Below are 20343 nucleotides of genomic sequence, written 5' to 3'. Positions count from 1 at the left end.
ATCTAGATTGTTCAGTTTTGATATAAAATCCATGTATATATATATTCCTTTCGATAAATCGTTTAGTATTTTATCCAAAAAACTTGAGGAACGTAAAAATGAGATAGAAGAATTATCTTCGGGAATTGAACTGGAAACTATATTAAATTTACTTAAAATAACTAGCAGGTATACTAATTACTTCACGTTCAGAGATAATTTTTACCATCAAATTAGGGGATTGGCAATGGGAGGGCCTTTAAGTCCGTTGTTAGCAAATATTTATGTAGAGTATAAAAAAATTTAGCTATAGAAACATATTTTTTTAAACCTAAATTTTGGGGCAGATATATGGATGATATTTTAGTTATTTAGGACTATGGGGAATCGCAAATTGAAGGTTTTTTGGAACAGTTAAATAATCTGGGAGGGGAATTAATTTTTACAATTGTAAAGGAAACAGAGAATAAGTTACCGTTTCTAGATATTTTGATCCATAGAAATAGTAACGAACTAGCGTTTTCAATTTACCGTAAACCGACTAATAACAACCGTTACTTGTCTTTCACATCAAATCATCTGATCCGGGTGAAAAGGGGTGTGGTTATTTCTTTAGTTGATAGGGCATTAAAATTAGCATCACCAGAATACATAAGCAATGAACTAATTTTTATTAAGGATATTCTAATAGGTAATGGCTATCCGGAAAATATGATTTCTCAAATAATTGAAAAAAGGAAAAAAAAAGTTGACGGAACCAAAAAGATTGGAAGAATATGGGTCAAATCAAGAAACAAATTACATAACTTTGCCTTTTATCCCAATATTATCACAAAAATTAAGAAGAGAATTAAAAAACCATAATATAAATACAGCATTTAAATCAGGACAAAATATAAGCTCGTTGTTAAAAAAAGGGAAAGACAAGGTACCGAGAAATTTGCAAAAGGGAGTATACAAAATTCCATGCTCTTATGGTGAGTTTTATGTGGGAAGAACACAACAGATTTTAGAAAATAGGCAACAGCAACACAAGAATGCAATAGATTGTGCTCTAAAACAAAACAAAACAGCAGAAACGTTTGAGTCAGCTGTCGCAGAACATCTTTATAATTTTCCTCATCACAGTATTTTATTTGATCAAACAAAAATAGTAGATACGTCTGTAGGAATTTACAAAGCTTCAGGGAAATTATGGAAATAAAAAAGATATTATATGGGGGTATTAGTATCAATAGAGATGAAGGGGATTTTAGGATCAATTCGATTTATAATAGTTTAATTAAAAAGCAGGTAAAATTTGCAACCAGTATTATTTGTGATAATAGTTCGGATACGAATGATGACCTTGCGGACATAGGTCAGACTGGGTTAAATGCTGGGAAAAGTAAACGAACTGCAGCTAAGCTTGCAAGCAAACGAATCTGCTAAATTTAAAGTTCAAACATTGGGTGCTGAACTTGTGAGATCTATTTAATGGTTATGTGCTAGGGGTTAGCTGACCTTTTTTGTTTTAGTTTAAGTATAAATATATTCTCATTTTTTGACAGATTTTCATTTATATTCAATGGGAAGGTGTGTTCCAATCAATATAAGCATTTGATTTTGTTTATATGCCAGTGAATGGAATTGTTTATTTAATATGTGAGTTTTCTTTTCCTATTTATTTATATTTTTTTTTGTTTGTTTAGTATGTTTTTTATGTTGATGTAAGAATTTTTTTTTGTTTTTCCGTTGAGAAAGGCTCCCGGATGTGGGGCCCAAATATTCGGAGTATTTTTGTTTAATTAAGTGTTTTGTATTCACTGCTTTATAGAAATTAAAACCTGTTTTTCCTGTTTAATTTTTTGTAAATGGAAAAGCAGTGTGGTCTAAGAAATTATTTACGTCTAGCCTACGGGTGGCAAAAGACCAATTCAATTTTATTATTTTTGAATTTAGCAAAAAAACATACCAATATAATTACACAACAGAAGTTTTTAGAAAAGTGCAGAATAAATAAAATAATTCCAAAATCTTTCTGTTTTAAGTATCATTTAAATGCATATAAGGAAGAGAAGCACAGGAGAAAGGTAAATTTACTAAACTTAAAGCATGTCCTGAAAGATAAACGTTTCCAGAGATCACAAGTTGTAAAACAAATAGATTCTTTTTAACATAGCCTATGTGATTTTCTTAATACAAATGATTTCCAAAAAATTATATCAATCTTTAAAAATTCTTTTTAACATGTTCTAAGATTATCTAGGGAAAGACTAAACCAAAAAATTTTGCAGTTAAATAGGGAAAAACAAAAACAAAAACTATCAATGTATAAGCCTAATTATTTCCCAGACCCTGGGGTGATTAATTTAAGCAAAAAGGAGTTAACCAAAGAACAGAATGAAATCCTTGAAAGAGGTATAAAATTCGGACTAAATCCTAAAAATGTACCGATAGAGGAAATTATTTCAAAGATTGAAACAGGGATTCATAAGTTTCCAACAGATATAAATAATGTAGATGAGTTAAGACTAGGGGTAGTGAATATTTTAACACATTTTGGTAGTTATCAAGAAAACGTTAAGAACAAAGATATTAAAGTTTTAAAAGATTTAAAAAAAGATGATTCTCTAATAATAACGAAAGCGGATAAGAGCAATACAGTAGGCCTAGTAATCCTAGAAAAAGATGATTATGATAGTAAAATAGAAACAATTCTAAGTGATACTTCAACATATAAAAAACTTAACTCAGACCTAACTGAATTGTATGTTAAAAGATTAAGAAGAGATTTAGAAGACCTTAAAACAAACGGAAGCATCACACCCCCAATGTATTATAAGTTCTTTCCAAGGTGATTAGTTAGCCCTAGAATATAGGGTTTGCCAAAAATACATAAAACACGTATCCCCTTATGACATATTGTTTCAACAACAAATACACCACCAGTAAAAAATCGAGAAATGGGCAGAAACGACACTTAAACCATTATTATATCTCCAAAATTTGTATATAAAAAACTTGGAATTTTTAAAAGATAAACTTATAAGTGTAGAAATATCAGAAGAATCTAGATTGTTCAGTTTTGATATAAAATCCATGTAGGCTATACGTATATTCCTTTCGATAAATCGTTTAGTATTTTATCCAAAAAACTTGAGGAACGTAAAAATGAGATAGAAGAATTATCTTCGGGAATTGAACTTGAAACTATATTAAATTTAGTCAGAATAACTAGCAGGTATACTAATTACTTCACGTTTAGAGATAATTTTTACCATCAAATTAGGGGATTGGCTTTAAGTCCGTTGTTTAGCAAATATTTATGTAGAGTATATAGAAAATTTAGCTATAGAAACATATTTTTGAAAACCTAAATTTTGGGGCAGATATATGGATGATATTTTAGTTATTTGGAATTACGGGGAATCACAAGGTTTTTTGGAACATTTAAATAATCTGGGAGGAGAATTAATTTTTACAATTGAAAAGGAAACAGAGAATAAGTTACCGTTTCTAGGTATTTTGATCCATAGAAATAGTAACGAACTAGCGTTTTCAATTTACCGTAAACCGACTAATAACAACCGTTACTTGTCTTTCACATCAAATCATCCGATACAGGTAAAAAGGGGTGTGGTTATTTCTTTTGTTGATAGGGTATTAAAATTAGCATCACCAGAATACATAAGCTATTTACTAGCTTATTTATTTTAATTTCTGTTCGTTTCGGGTTTCATTTATTTATAGATGCTGCTTCGAGGTCGTTTCACGCTTGCTAGATTATTTGATTTTATTTTTGCTAATTTTTGTTTAATGGAGTTCTTTACTTTTCTTTGAAAATTTGTTTTGTGAAAAACTTTTTTTAATTAATTACAACCAACATCGGAATATTTACGATTTAACCAGCCCATTGATTGGTGCAAATATCTAAAGAGCCATGTTGTTCATGCATATAACGCGTGAACATGCGTTACATGCATGTTCATGCATGCAACGAAATGAATTCGTCAAAAATTTAGTTGTGAAACTAAATTCCATCAAGCAACATTATAATAAATTTTAGTTGTAAAACACTTAACTAATAGATTAAAAAAGATTAACATGGATAGAAGATTTGCACAAACGGGAAGTGATGGGGTTACTTTTGAGAGAGCTATATTACGTGAAATGGCGGCAAGAAAGAGAAGGGAAAACGTATACACTATGACGGAGGTCTAACCAGTGGTAATTAAAGAATGGGAGCAGTTTATTAGTGAAAATAAAAGGCCTTTATTAATTGAGTTTGAACTGGAAAAACAGAAGCGGGAGCCAGGCCAGTTGATAGAAGAACACCAGTTCGAAAAACAGACAGAGTCTATGAGACATACCCCTAAGCCAAACTCAGTATGCACAGAACCATGTATCGTAGCTAAGATGCTACCAGTATTTATTATACCACCAATAGCTAAGATCAAACACAACGAAGTATGCAACGCATATATTCGAAAAAAGACAAGCCCAATACATATAGCAAAACTGTTTCGAAAGTAGTAATAGCCCTGAGCTGCCTAATTACAGAGATAGCTCACGGTTTTCAAGGAATAGGAGAGAAGACAGCTATGAGAAATCTAGGAAATACAAGGCTCCAAAATCATTCTGGTGGAGCTCATAGGTTTTATAAGAATTTTCTCCTTTTGATGCTGACATGCTTAGGAAAAACTATTTTCTTTTCAACTTTAAAGAAATTTACAGAATTGAACTTCGGAAAAGTTTTATTTTCTGAATATCAAAATTTACTTATTCTTCAAGCCAATTTTAATTTGTTTTTGTATGTTAGTTTATATATTATACTTGTGTTTCTTAAAGATGATCTTTTTGCCTTAAATTTAGATATATATAAATATATATATAGAGAAAAACAACATCTTCTCAGTTGTATTTTGGCATAGAAAATGGTAATTTTAGCAAAACCAGGCGACATGAGCGAAGATTGTCTTTTTCGTGAAACCCCTGTTAGCTGAGCAGATAATACTCGCTTAAAAGTAAATGAGGGGGACTTGGGAGCTAGCTAAAACTACTAAAATACGATAGCGTTAGCCCCCTCAGCAACCTTCAGTCTTTATGATAGAATATTAATGTTCTCTTAAAATGCAATCATTAAAATTATACGGTCCTTTTGTTTTATCAATATATATTAGAGAATGGTGATAAAAAGTAAAACTTAAAAAGGAGGATTTAGTTAGGGCGCAGACACACTCATATACTGAATAATTTCTGTTCGTTTTAATTTTTAGTATTGCTCCTTACCCTTAAATCGATTTTTTTTTTAAATTTCTGATTCTTAGTCAAATCGTGCCAAGAAATCCCTTTTCATTCCCCTGGAAACTTTTTCCCCACGAAAAATACCCCCCCCTCCTCCCAAAAACATGTATATTTCCCAATAACAAATACTATAGCCTGTATGAACTATGGAAAAATTACATAACTTACAGCGCTTGCCTCAGGGACTATTGGGGTCAATACCATGTCCAAGGGGAAAGTTAAAAGACCTTTCAACTATATTGGCTCAAAAAGACATCTCAATATTTTGACTGGACGACTTCTAGGAAAAGAGGGTTCTGTGAGGAGGACTAATTACCTTTCAATTTTCAATCTTTTTGGTCACTTAAAAAGGGTACTAAAGCTTTTCAATTCCGATTTTTGGGGATAAGTTTTTTATAATTAATTTAAACCAAAAGAAAGCTTGTTTCTGCATTAAATTTTAATCAACAACGAACAAAGATTAATTTAAAAAAAAAATTTCCAAGGGAAGCAAAGAGCGAAGTTGAAACTTAAAACGGACAAAAATTATTACTTCACAGCCTTTTTAATCTATATTACTATAACTAATACAAATAAACCAACTAATTATGTTTCCCTATGTTTTAATGATTATACAAAACTAGCGCTTTACTGCAAACACAAAATAATATAGGAGTTTTGGTACAGTAAAAACAAACCCATTAACGACACCTTTTATAGAATCAAAATATTATCAATCCCATTTAAATAAAACAACAATCCATGTTAGGAAGTTCTTTATTTTTTTTAACGTTTAATTTGGTATTACTTCTGCACAATGGCTCAGTTCAATGACTAGCTCTTGTTTTGGTTCGTGAAAGGATATGTCATGATTAGATTGTACACAAGTTCAAATTAAGGCCATATTGATAGTATTAGGACTATAGATTAGCTTTAGAATTTGTATCATAGCTTGAAATTCACTCTTGTATAGAGAAATAATCAGACTTCCAGAGTTCATATTATGTCTTATTTGATCTTCATTTCAAGTGATACTAAGGCATATTTCTTACAATTTAAGACTGTGTATTACCCACTATTAGTATTATAGCTGGTGAGAGCAAAATGCTGCTTGATAAATCAATCCAATATTTCTGTATGCTGTTCAATTACTTCGCGGTTATTAATTTTTTTTTAGTTTTACGCTTATGTTTATAAGATAATTTTAATTGTATACTGAAAGTTACTAATGTCACAACTGGTGTAAGACTATGAAAAGCTTTATAGATTCATTTAGTGTTGTCAGGCTACATACTCACTTTTAACTCATAAATCAATAATCCTGTTTTTTATACTTGACTTTTGTGTTTTCAGTAAAGCACTAGTTTTGTATAATCATAAAAGCATAGGGAAACATAATTAGTTGGTTTATTTGTACTAGTTATATTAATATATATTAAATAGGTTGTGAAGTAATAATTTTTGTGTGTTTAAGTTTCAACTTTGCTTCCCTCGGAAAAACTGTTTTTTTAAATTATCTTGACTATGCTGAACAGATCAGGGTGAAATAAAATATTTGTAGATGAAAGAATACAAACATAGCTTCAAAAATACCAAATTGTACCACATTGTATCATAATTTTGTAAAATGTACCATATTTTGTGGGATTGTACTAAATTGTACCAGTTGAGGTGAAATGTACCAAAATGGTACAATTGTACCACGTTTGGCATTACTGCCGAGAAGCGATAATTCAACACGGACTGTCAAAGACTATATAAGAATACGAGTAAAAAAGTTTGTCACAAATTTAATTTCGGTTACAATACACAAAGGACATTCAATTAACTTATCACTTTGTCTTTAGATTTTTATTAACAGTATAAAACATTTCCCATAATATCAAAGTTTATCTCAAAATTTTAATGGTAAACAGAAAATTTGCCAACCAAGACTTGGACAAAATTGTCATTCAAAAAGCCAAAATCAGACAAAGACATACTAAAAAAAAGAAAAAAACGCAAAAAAAAATTAAATAATTTGAAAATGGTGTATTTTGATTTATTTCAATTTCCCATTGAACATGTCCTGACAATTTCAACGTAGTACCCTTAGCCGTTCCTGAGGTATCGCCCTTTTGACAAAACTGAAAGAATGAAGTGTCTCTTGTTTAGTTTAAAATCCCCACAAAAAATACCCTGAAGTTTTGTATTAACTTCTAATTTTAATTTTAAATTTTCATATTAAAAATTTCTTTAACGTTACACGTTGGCTAAGCCACGAACATTTTAACGTAAAAAAAACATTTTCATAAAACATAAGATTGCATCGATTTGTGACATCAGCAGTAAATTTTATTTTCAAGGATTTTAGTATAGTTTTCAAGGATTGAGTATAGACAAATATGACGCAACTATTACCCTCCACATACCCTGAAAGTTTCAACTTAACTTCCTTAACTTTACCGTAAACATCACAAATACACCCTTTTGACAACATTGGATGCAAATAGTGAATTTTGATTTAGTTCAATTTCCAACGTAAAAGCCATTTACGTTGATATATCCTACTTGACAATAATGCAAGTTATGTTGTGATATTATTAAATTTGCTCTAAACATAGACACACAAACTGGATTCAAAATGAGCCGAGCAAATATTACAAGAAAAATGTCCTCTCTTCCCTAACGACACCACTGGTGACGATCAACGTTGTCAATTCACGAGAATTATAGAGGCTAGGTAATATCCAGTGCCCCCCCCTCCCAATATTTTTGTCTGACATGTTAAAACGTAACGCAATACATTAAAAAAAAAAATTCGATGAGTTTTTAACCATTTTATCCCCCCCCCTCCTCCAAAGCGAAATTCTGGACACGGCCCTGGGGAAGGAAAGAGTATTCTTCATAATCAAGGGAGGGAAAGTTCGTTGTTTTTCCAATTTCTTTAACAAAAATACAAAAAAAAAACCAAGCCCCTTATCAATAATCACATAAAGACTTTCTTGAATTTGGAAGGGGGAATGAGAACAGATTATTGAACCAAGAGTACCACAGAACCAAGAACCATACCACAGAACCAAGCCCTCCGAGGCCAAAAACAATCACTTCAACAATTCTGTTCGAATCTTGGTTCAATTTAAATTTCAGCATTTAATAATTACATACTATTTTCGAAAAAGATGCATGGGGACTTCAATCCAGGTTGGGGATTTTAATTTAATTACGGCGAGTGATCATTGGCTTTTTCACCATTAAATTTTGTAAATTATAAACAATTTTTCTTTTTTTCAGATGAAAAAAAAAAAATTTTCAATATATTCAAGGGCTAGGAAACTAAAGGTATAGTTTCTATAAAAATTGAGGAGCGCATTATACATCATTGATTAGGGTTCATGGACTTTGATTTCCCCTCGAAAGGGGTGCGCCGATCCCGGAGGTACTGCAATACCGGGCCAACACGTGAAGGAAGCGGAGCAAGCCCCTACATCCCTCCGGTTTCCAAAAATCAGTTTAATATTCTGGGCCGCATGTAGGGACCGTATCAGATATTAAGCTGACAAGAACAGATACTACACTTTGATCTTAGCTAAAAGGCCAGTAACACAGCCAGAACACCTCAAAACAAAATGTACCACAAATTGCATGAAAAATGTACCAAAGACAAAAAAAATGTACCATATCCCAAATTTTTTCCGTGTGTTATGCTTCGCATAACACGCGTATCGTTGGTGACTCAAAGTAATATCTATGAAAATTTCGAATAAGACATTTTCATTCACTTTCTTTCTCCGTTCCTTTGTTTTTTTTCTCTTCTCATGCAGTACATTATTCCTGACAGTACTTGAAGAAAATTTTCGGAGTAACATATATTACAACAGAAACATTTTACTACAGGCCAAACAAAAGTCGTATTTTTTGGCCATTTACGACCATTTATAAACTTGGCAAACTTTAGCAAACTTTTTCAAACTCAAAATGAGCAGATATTAACATGAGTAGAGCTCAAAACCCTTATGCCTCCACAAGGCCAGAACATAACTTATACTTTCCTGAAAAAATATAAATGTTTTTACTTTAATAACTTTAATAAATCAAATATTATTAAAATTTTGATTACTAAATATCAGTATATGTACATTAAACTGACAATGCACATTCATTTGTATTTTTTTCAGTAAAGTGTAAATTATGTTCTGGCCTTGGGAAGGCATAGGGGTTTTGGGCCCTATTCATGTTAATTTCTGCTCGCTTTGAGTTTGACTCGCATATTTATTGTAATTTCTGTTAGTTTTGGGTTTCATTTATTTATCAATGCTGATTTGTGGTAGTTTCACGCTTGGTAGATTATTTGATTTTGTTTTTGCTCATTTTTTGTTTAATGGACTTCTTTACTTTTCTTTGAAAACTTATTTTATGAAAAAAGTTTTTTAGTTAATTCCAACCAACAACGAAATATTCCCAATTGAAACAGCACAAGATCATAGGTCATGAATTGTCTTTGCATTGATTGGTGCAAATATCTAAAGGGCCATGTTGTTCATGCTGATAACGCGTGAACATGCGTTACATGCATGTTCATGCATGTAGCGAAATGAATTTGTCAAAATTTAGCAGTGAAACAAACTTCCATCAAGCAACATTAAAATAGATTTTAGTTGTGAAACACTTAACTAAGAGAATTAAAACGATTAACATTCATAGAAGATTTGCACAAACGGGTAGTGATGGGGTTACTTTCGAGAGCGCTATATTGCGTGAAATGGCAGCAAGAAAGAGAAGGGAAAGCGTATACACTATGACGGAGGTCTAACCAGTGGTAACTAAAGAGTGGGAGCAGTTTTTTAGGGAAAATAAAAGGCCTTTATTAATTGAGCTTGAACTGGAAAAAACTGAAGCGGGAGCCAGAACAATTGATAGAAGAACACCAGTTGGAAAAACAGACAGAGTCTATGAGACATGTCCCAAAGCCAATCTCAGCATGTACGAAACCAAGAATTGTAGCAAAGATGCTACCAGTATTTATTAGACCAAAAATAGCTAGGATCAAAGACAGCAAAATATGCAATGCATGCATGCGAAAAAAGACAAGACCAATGAATTTAGCAAAAGTGTTTCAAAAGCGGCAATAGCCCTGAGCTGCCTAACTATAGGGATAGCTCATGCTCTTCAAGAAATAGGAGAAAAGACAGCTATGAAAGAGCTAGGAAATACAAGGGTCCAAAATCATTTTGGAGGAGCTCATAGGTTTTATAAGAATTTTCTCCTTTCGATGCTGACATGCTTACAAAAAATAATTTTCTTTTCAACTTCAACAAAATTTAAAGGATTGCACTTTGGAAAATTCTCGTTTTCTGAATTTTAAAATTACTTTTTCTTCAAGGTAGTTTTAAATTTTTTGTAAGTTAGTTTTTATATTATGCTTGTTTTTTTTTAAGATGATCTTTTTGCCTTAAATTTAGATATATATATATATATATATATATATATATATATATATAGAGAGAGAGAGAGAGAGAGAGAGAGAGAGAAAAAGAACATCTTCCCAGATGTATTTTGGCATAGAAAATGGTAATTTTAGCAAAACCAGGCGAAATGAACAAAGATAGTCTTCTTCGTGATACCCCTGTTAGCTGATCAGATAATACTCACTTCAAAGTAAGTGCCGGGGACTTGGGAGCTAGCTAAAACTACGAAAATACGAAGGTATCTGCCCCTTCCGCAACCTTCGGTCTTTATGCTAAAATCTTAATTGTTCTCTAAAAATACATCCATTAAAATTCAACGGTCCTTTTGTTTGATCAATCTCTCTTGAAGAATAGTGACAAAAAGTACAACTTAAAAAGGAGGATTGAGTAAGGGAGCAGTCACCCTCATATGCAGAATAATTTCTGTTAGTTTTAATTTTTAGTATAGCTCCTTACCCTTAAATCAATTTTTTTTTTTATTTCTGATCCTCTGTCAAATCATGCCAAGAAATTCCTTTTCATTCCCCTGGGAGCTTTTTCGCCACGAAAAATACCCCCTCCCCCACCAAAAAACATGTATATTTCCCAATAACAAATACTATAGCCATATGAACTATGGGCAAATTACATAACTTACAGCCCTTGCTTCAGAGACTTTTGGGGTCAATACCATCTCCAAGGGCATTGTTGAAAGACCTTTCAACTATATTGGCTCAAATAGATATCTCAACATTTTGACTGGACACCTTCCGGGAAAAAAGGGTTCTCTGAGGGGGACTAGTTACTTTTCAATTCCGATTTTTGTGGTTAATTTTTGTTTTATTAATCTAAACCAAAAGAAAACTTTTTTTTGTATTAAATTTTATCAAAAACGTACAAATATTAATTTAAAAAACAAAGATTTTGCGACGGAAGTATATAGTGAAATTGACTTTTAAAATAGATAATAATTTTTACTTCATCGTCTAGCCGATCTGTATATATATACCAAGTACAAATAGACTAATCAATTACGCTTTCCTACGCTTTTAGTATCATAAAAAACTAGCGCTTGATTGAAACCACAAAATAATACAGGAGTTTTGGAACAGTAAAAGCAAACCAATTATGGACACTTTGTATAAAATCAAAATATTATCAATCCCATTTAGGATCAATCCCTTTTAAGATAAAACAACAATCCATTTTAGGATTTTGCTTTATTTTTTTACGTTTAATTTGGTATCACTTCTATATAATGGCTCAGTTTAATAAGTGGCTATCGTTTTGGTTCTTGGACATGTCATGATTAGTTTGTACACATGTTCAAATTAAGGCCATCTTGATAGTATTAGGACTATAGACTAGTTTTAGAATTTGTATCATAGCTTGAAATTCACTCTTGTATGTAGAGAAATAATTGGATTTCCAGAGTTCATATTATGTCTTATTTGATCTTCATTTCAAGTGATACAAAATTATATTTCTTACAATTTAAGACTGTATATTACCCACTATTGGTATTATAGCTGTTGAGAGCAAAATGCTGCTTGATAAATCAATCCAATATTTCTCTATGCTGTTCAATTACTTTGCGGAAAATAAAAAGTTGTTAGTTTTATGCTTATGTTTTTAAGATAATTTTAATTGTATACTGAAAGTTACTAATGTCAAGACTGGTGTAAGACTATGAAAAGCTTTATAGAATCGTTTAGCGTTGTCAGGCTACATACTCACTTTTAAATCTTAGATCAATAATCCCGTTTTTTACACCTGACTTTTGTGTTTTTGGTAAAGCGGCAGTTTTGTATAATCATAAAAGCATAGGGAAACATAATTAGTTGGTTTATTTGTACTAGTTATATTAATATATATTAAATAGGTTATGAATTAATAATTTTTGTCCATTGAAGTTTCAACTTTGCTCTTTGCTTCCCTTGGAAAAACTTTGTATTTTTAAATTATCCTGACTATGCTGAACAGATCAGGATGAAATAAAATACTTGTAGATGAAAGAATACAAACATAGGTTCAAAAATACCGAATCAGTGTTACCAACACCTCAAAACAAAATGTACCACAAACTGCATTAAAAATGTACCAAAGACAAAAAATGTACCAAATCCCAATTTTTTTTCCGTTGTTTTTTTTTGTCTCTTCTAATACAGTACATTACTCTTGACAGTACTTGAAGAAATTATTCGGAGTAACATATATTACAACAGAAACATTTAACTACAGGCCAACAAAAGTTGTTGTTTTTTGGCCATTTATAATCTTGGCAAAATTTTTCAAACTCAAAACGAGCAGAAATTAACATGAGTAGGGCTCAAAACCCCTATGCCTTCTCAAGGCATAGTATCGGAGAAAACAATCTCCAGCATATTTGTATGCCGGAGAAAAATTTTCAGCAATTTTTATAAAAACATTCACCCTTTTAAAAATCTGGACACAAATAGTAGTGTTTAATTTAGTTTCATACCTCCTCTAGTCGACCTGAAATAGAAAACTTGATACCATTTGCAAAAAAATCAGCTTACTTTCCTTGATAACTTGGATACACTTACGCTATTTTGATTTGGTTAAATTCTAAGAGCACAAGCAGCCCCAAAAGTTTGAACATAATACCCTCAGTCATTCTTGAGATACTGCTGAGATGCCTTATTGGGAATTAGCATTACACAAATCATTTTTGATTTTATCTAAAGGCAAAATTTAGTTTTTAAACATAATGGGCAAATGGGAGGGTGGGCTTGGGAGGGGGATTAGTTGCCCTCCAATCACTTTCCACTATTAAAAAGGGCATTAGCCATTCCAATTTCCAATCAAAAGAGCCCTTCCCAAGTTTCTACAACAACTCCTTTGATACAAAGTGCCCTGGTCTAAATAAAAATAAAATAAAAATAATAATACATTGTACCAACATTGTTCTTTACTTAGGCAGCGCGATTGTGCTATCAATGATAATTTCTGTTCGTTTTAAGTTTTATATGTTGCTCCTTACTTTCAGTAGAAAAAACTTGTTTTTTTTTATTTAATCACTGATACAGGTACAGCCAAATTTTTACATGAGTCTGTGATTTGCCTGAAATAAGACACCTTTCCTGTTGCAGAATCTGAGTAATCAAATTAAGACTGAAACCATATGTCATCTTTCAGAAGAGAAGAGGCACTCAAGTTCACAGCATTCTTCTAACGCAATTGTCAACAGCCGTAATGGTTAAGAGATTCAAATATAAACAAAGGGACGATTATTTAATATCTGACAACAATATATGTTTATTAATGTATCAAATCTATATCATAGCTTTAGACCTTGACTCAATAGCAACTTTGCAAGTGCTCCACCCGCAATTGCCCCCACCCACAAATATTACTATTTAAGTTAGTTCTACTCTAGGATGAAAGAATGATAAACTATCTATCTACAAGTAAAATGAATCATTTTATGTAATTCCGAAAAAATAAATAACTTTCACTGCTTTCAAGGTTTGGTAACTACATTCACCATTTTCATATATATATATATATATATATATATATATATATATATATATATATATATATATATATATATATATATATATATATATATATATATATATATATATATATATATATATATATATATATATATTTATATATATATATTGTTTAGCTAGATTGCCTTATTTTGAATTTCTATTTACTTTTCATTTCTCTCAGCAGGCTCCTTTTTCCTTAATAAAAATTTTCAAACTGAGGAGATTCATCTTGGGTGGTTGGATTTTGTTTTTATTCCACTAGATTCTCAAACATCATGAATCCAAGTGTCATTATAGCTTCATTTTTAGTTTTTTCATTTTCAATCAGTAAGACTAGATAGACAGAAAGATGTTTTTGTTGACCTTTGGATGCTGGAAGTGAAGTGTCTGTTTACAAAAAAGGAAAATAGGTGACAACTTGTCTGTCTCTTATATTGATTAAATAAAAAAAAACAGGTTTTTTTAACTGAAAGTAAGGAACAACGTTAAAACTTAAAATGAACAGAAATTATTCCATATATGAAAGGGGCTGTCCCCTCCTCAACGCCGTGCTCTTTATGCTAAAGTTTTTTATTGTTTAAAAAAATAGAGTTGTGAGAAAGTCAAACTTTAGCATAAAGAGTGAAGCATTGAGGAGGGGACAGCCCCTTTCATATACAGAATAATTTCTGTTCATTTTAAGTTTTAATGTTGCTCCTTACTTTCAGTTAGAAAAAAACTTTTTTTTTTTTACTTAATTTTGAACGTTTGTGAATTAATGCAGATTTTGATTTTGGCTCACCTTACATGAATAATCAAAACAAAATGTGCATATTAATTTACTTTTATTTGGTTAAATGGCTTTCTTGAAACTTGTTTAATTTTATTTATGAATGTTCTTATTAGTAATAGATATACATAACTTACAAATTAATTTACATAACAAACTTCTATATTCATATATTTTTAATACATATATTAGAGGGTTTGTCCCCTAGTCAATACCTTGCTCTTTAAGCTAAAGTTCGAATTTTGTTCCAATTCTTTAAAATGAATGCTTAATCACAAAGGCCATTAATTAGAATAAATAGCTCTTATGAAAGTACTAAAAATCTTTGGCTTAAACAGTGAGGTATTAACTAGGGGGTGAACCCAATCATATACATAATATTTTCTGTTTGTTTTAAGTTTTGATGTTGCTGCTTACTTTCAGTTGAAAAACTTTTTTTTTACTTAATTTCTGATCTTTTTTTTTAAATAATGCTGGGAAATCAAGCATCCCCTTTATAGCAATTTCCCTTCCCCCATGAAAACTTCCTTCATGGAAAGATCCTCCCACATAACCCCTGACCCACCCCCCCCCCACCACCAGAAAAAATCCCCCCTGAGAACGTCTGTATACTTCCCAATAACCAATACTATATGTTAACATTGGGTAAAGTTCATAACTTTCAGCCCTCCCCCCCGAGGACTTCAGAGGATTAAGTCATCCTAAAAGACATAGTTATCCTATTTTCGACCACGCTGAACAAAATGGCTATCTCAAAATTTTGATTGGGTGACTTTGGGAAAAAAATAAGCATGGGAGGGGACCTAGTTGCCCTCCATTTTTCAGTCACTTAAAAAGGGCACAAGAACTTTTAATTTATGTTTGAATGAGCCCTCCCACAATAGTCTAGGACCACTGGGTTGATACAATCAACCCTGGGGAATAAAAAAAACGCATCCCTGATCTTTCTTCTGGCAAAAAATGGAAAATTCCACATTTTTGTAGATAGGAGCTTGAAACCTCTACAGTAGGTTTCTTTGATATGCTGAATATGATGGTGTGATTTTCATTAAGGTTCTATAGGCTAACTTTTAGGGGGTCTTTCCCCCTTTTTTCAAAAATCAGCCAAATTTTCTCAGGCGCATAACTTTTGATGGGTAAGATTAAACTTGATGAAACTTATATATTTGAAATCAAAATTAAAATCTGATTGATGTAGGCTATCTATTGGTACCAAAATTCTATTTTTTAGAGTTTTGGTTTCAATTGAGCTGGGTTGCTCTTTACTTACAGTTTGTTACCATGAACTGTTTGACAATGCTGAATGGATCAGGGTGAAATAAAATATTTGTAGATGAAAGAATACAAACATAGGTACAAAAATACTGAACTGTACCACATTGTACCATAATTTTGTAAAATATACCATATTTTGTGGGATTGTACTAAATTGTGCCAGTAGAGGTGAAATGTACCAATATGGTACAATTGTACCATGTTTGGCATCACTGGTATGGAGGTATATTGCTTCTTTACCATTAAATCTACTTGAACAAAAAGGTGACAGGCCTAGCCTATATGGCAAAATGCATTGAACATATGTAATTAGGGCTAGTGAGCATAGCAGTGAACTGATACTAGTAATTATTTTAAAAGAGGCTGTACACAAGCATGTTACTTGTATCTTAGGCTAGTCCTTAGCCTAGAAATAAAAAAGGACTAAAAGTAGGCCTAGGAGCCTGAAAGCACCATCCAAGAATTCATTTATGAAAATTTCATTCTCTCAAATCAACTACCCTTCTTGATAAAATTTCGTACTTTACCATAAAAAAACCTTTTGTGTATGATCTTATAGCTAATTCATGTTCAAGTTTATGAAACACAGAAGTTTAACGCATTTTTGAAATTTAAAATTTTTGCTCTATGAGTAGAGCTGATAGTTGCCTATAGGTCTTTCTTTTTCAAGATTCTAGTGTAGGATTTCGTTTTCTTAGCACAAATATTGAAGTTTCGGTCAAATGCACTTCCAGAAAGTTGGCTAAATTAATAGTGTTACGCTTTCATTATACAGCTTTGCATTGTATCGTTTCTACTGAAATAGGTAATTTCTTTGGTTAATTTTCAATCACTTTGCATGGTTAAACATGAGCACGAAATTCAATTTTCCTTACAAACATAGACCTAGCTTCCATTTTTGTACCTAAGAAAGATCTTTGGTAAAGTTCTACCAAATCATATTATGGACTTACGCATAAAGTGAATATACCACTGGATGCCTTTTTTATGCTGATTACAAATAGGCCTATAATAATCATTTTTATGGGAAATGAATTTCAGCCCCCCCCCTATATATGCCAATTCAGGGTATATATTTCTACATTAGCGGGGGGGGGGTAAAGTTTAAACTCACCTCCCATTTACATCAGAAACTAAATTTGCCCCTCCCCTAATGTAGAAATATAGCCTAGCCTATCCCCTGAACTGGCATATATCGGGGGGGGGGGGCTGAAATTCATTTCCGATAGAAATGATTATTATATTTGTAATCAGCATAAAAAAAGGCATTGAATAGTGTATTCACTTTATTCCTAACTCAATAATATGATTTGGTCGAACTTCACCAGATCTTTAATGTGACACACTGCTACTTGATTATTTTAAGACTAAAATGATTTACATAACAGCAAATTATATTTTATTTATTTTAAACAAAAACAGGGCAAGCCATAGGCTTGTCTTGTTACAAACTAACAGTAAACAAAACAAAAGCAACAATACACTAAATACAATATACAAGAACTGAACCCATAGGTAATGATGGTACAATAATTTAACTATTAAACTACTTAGGCTGAACACATTATAATAAATAAGGTAGCCTAACATAAGAATACACAGAGAGACAAGTTAATTAAACCTTTCAGGGGCACTGAGTAAAACAAATCATACAAATGCCATAAATATTTTGTTTCTATTTACTGCCCTTCATAAAAAAGAGGTTCCAACCAAAGCTGTAACATTAGCCTATTTCTTGAAACACCATAATCTGGTAAAATGTTCCATGATCTAATGGACCAGTTTAAAAAAGAACCATGTCTAAACTTTCTTAAAACCCTTTTCTGATACAATTTGAATGAAGTTTTCCTATAAATTTCTAGGTGGCACTAGGGTACTAAACCAGTTTGCTGACCATTAGAACAATATTCTGTACTGAAATCAGAACAAAAACCACAAAACAACTGACTCAGATATGATTTATACATTACCTGAAAGCTCTGTCATTGCTTGTTTCACATGCTTTGAAAAGCATAACAAAAGCAGCATTGCTAATATATGAAACTACTTTTCTTATACTCACTACAATAAACATGCTGAACCAGTTTTCCAACCTATAATTTATTCACATACTCTGACATGTCAATCTGAAGGCTGACATGGGACACACCTGGTTTTCCAACCAGGATCAGACCAGCTCCTTTACAAAACCTTCAGGTTATTATATTGAAAACAAATAAAAGTAAAGATATCAAAAAGTAGACAAAAATCATTTAAATTTTCAGATACTTGTATTGAAAACAGACAAAATTATAATATTCCAAAGTAAAAAATATAGAAAGAAACAGTATTAACTTAGAAAACAGAGAGAAGTAATCTAACTCTTTCAATGACCCAGTGTAATTGGTTGATAGGTCTTCAGAGATACTGCACCAATTCATATGCCCCTTGCACCAGTCACAAGTGACCCAAATGCATCCACAACCATTCCAAGCCTTATTACAATAAATGTACCACCAACTGTCACCACCATCCCCAGAACTTGTTGAAGGCTTATTTCTACCTAAAGAAGAACAAACAAATTAGCTGAAGTATTATATCCTATGCTTGAAAAAAAAAGCTAAATTTAATTACAACTGCAAACCTGAAGGAAGTTCAAAGTTCCAGACTAAAAATCTTTTCAGTTTCAGGCATGAATTAGTGATATATTTATTTCTTACATTTTTCTTGAATTCTGTTGGTTTTGCCCTATCACACAATTTGTTATGGGGGGGGGGGGAGGGCTAAGTGGCTATTTTTTCCAGATATAAGAGCTTTATTCTGATAGAAGATTACAGTTTTGTAAAAGATTGTTAGTAGCCAAAATGGTTGGGGTGAGAGCAAGGGATTTTACCAAATGGCTGGTTATTTTTACCAACTATTTTTTGTACCAATAATTAGCATATTATATGTTTAAAGATGATACATTAAATCAATGCAAAAGTCAATAAAACCACTGGATTTACCAACCAAGATTGAGGTTTTGGTATATGTAATTGCATCATTTTCTTTAACCAAATGAAAATTGTGGTACCATCTGTAAAAAAAATTCAAGTATTAATTTTGGCAAATTTACCCAGAGTAAAATTTCCCCTAAGAATTTTACCTCCTAGAAACTTCCCTCTCAATGGAAAATCCTTTCCATAGAAATCCTCTTCATTTATGCTATACATAGATATTATATGTAAACAAAGGGTAAATTTTATAACTTATAGAGCTTTCCTCTTGGGCTGGGGGGGGGGTGGGCATGTTACTGGCAAAGGTATAGCTAATGGGACTTTCAACTATGCTGCATAAAATCTTGATCAGACAATTTTGGGGAAAAAGATGCATGGAAGAGGGCCTAGTTGCCCTACAATCTTTTTTGTCACTTAAAATGGGCACTAAAACGTTTAATCTCTGTTTGAATCAACCCTCTCCTAATATTCTTGGACCTCTGGGCCAGTACAATCACCACTAGAAAAAAACAATAAACACACATGCATGATCTTTCTTCTGGCAAAAAATACAAAATTCCATATTTTTTTTAGATAGGTGCTTGATAATGAAACAAATAAAATTTCAATATCAAAATGTAAAAAATATAAAAAAGCAACAGTATTAACTAATAAAACAGAGCTTCTACTCTTCCAAACATATCTTGCAGTAAACGTTGTTTCTCTTGACTTTAATAACTCATTTAGCTCCATTGCTGGTCTGGCGTAATTGGTTGAGAGCTCTTCAGGGATACATTGCCAATGCATATGCCCCTCATACCAATTAAGAGTAACCCAAAGCACCCACAACCATTCCAAGCTTCATGGCAATAAATGCAACACCAACTATCATCACTGTCACCAGAACTCATTGCAGGCTTATTTTTGTCCAAAGAAAAACACAATTTAGCTGGAATATTATATCCTATGCTTGAAAAAAAGAAGCTTAATTTAATTACAATGCTTAATCTGATAATTTGATTTTTGTTAAGATTTTTTAAGTTTTATGGGATGTTTCTCCCCTTTTTTTGAAAACCAGGCAAATTCTATCAGGCTTGTAGCCTTTAATGGGTGACACTAAACTTAAAGAAACTTATATAATTGGAATCACC

The 20343-nt window shown here is 31.9% G+C and overlaps 2 protein-coding genes and 1 non-coding gene across 4 annotated transcripts in view; 1 reads left to right on the top strand and 2 right to left on the bottom strand.

The window, feature by feature from the left end:
• Positions 1 to 16852, bottom strand: part of LOC148953065 (uncharacterized) — a 72988-nt gene extending 56136 nt beyond the window's left edge. The window contains exon 1 of one of the 2 annotated variants that reach the window (XM_089087515.1): positions 16766 to 16852. In XM_089087515.1, coding sequence (XP_088943641.1) covers positions 16766 to 16768 — 3 coding nt within the window. In that variant the 5' untranslated portion in view covers positions 16769 to 16852. Of the gene's footprint in view, positions 1 to 16760 lie in introns of both variants that reach the window. The other variant, XM_089087516.1, reaches the window with a different exon arrangement.
• Positions 8641 to 8832, bottom strand: LOC148953066 (U2 spliceosomal RNA). The gene has a single exon (XR_016141734.1). It is a non-coding gene; the product is annotated as a U2 spliceosomal RNA (small nuclear RNA).
• Positions 16853 to 16926: 74 nt separating the features above from the next.
• The window catches only part of LOC148953063 (dnaJ homolog subfamily C member 2), a 65621-nt gene continuing 62204 nt past the window's right edge, over positions 16927 to 20343 (top strand). Inside the window, exon 1 of the mRNA XM_089087514.1 lies at positions 16927 to 17043. The gene's annotated coding sequence lies outside the window, so the exon portion shown is untranslated. The remainder of the gene's footprint in view (positions 17044 to 20343) is intronic.

The sequence above is a fragment of the Artemia sp. Qi Xiang Cuo genome, chromosome 4, assembly GCF_049724085.1.
Source record: "Artemia sp. Qi Xiang Cuo chromosome 4, ASM4972408v1, whole genome shotgun sequence".
Classification (NCBI taxonomy): domain Eukaryota; kingdom Metazoa; phylum Arthropoda; class Branchiopoda; order Anostraca; family Artemiidae; genus Artemia; species Artemia sp. Qi Xiang Cuo.
This window is presented reverse-complemented; position numbering and strand designations above follow the sequence as displayed.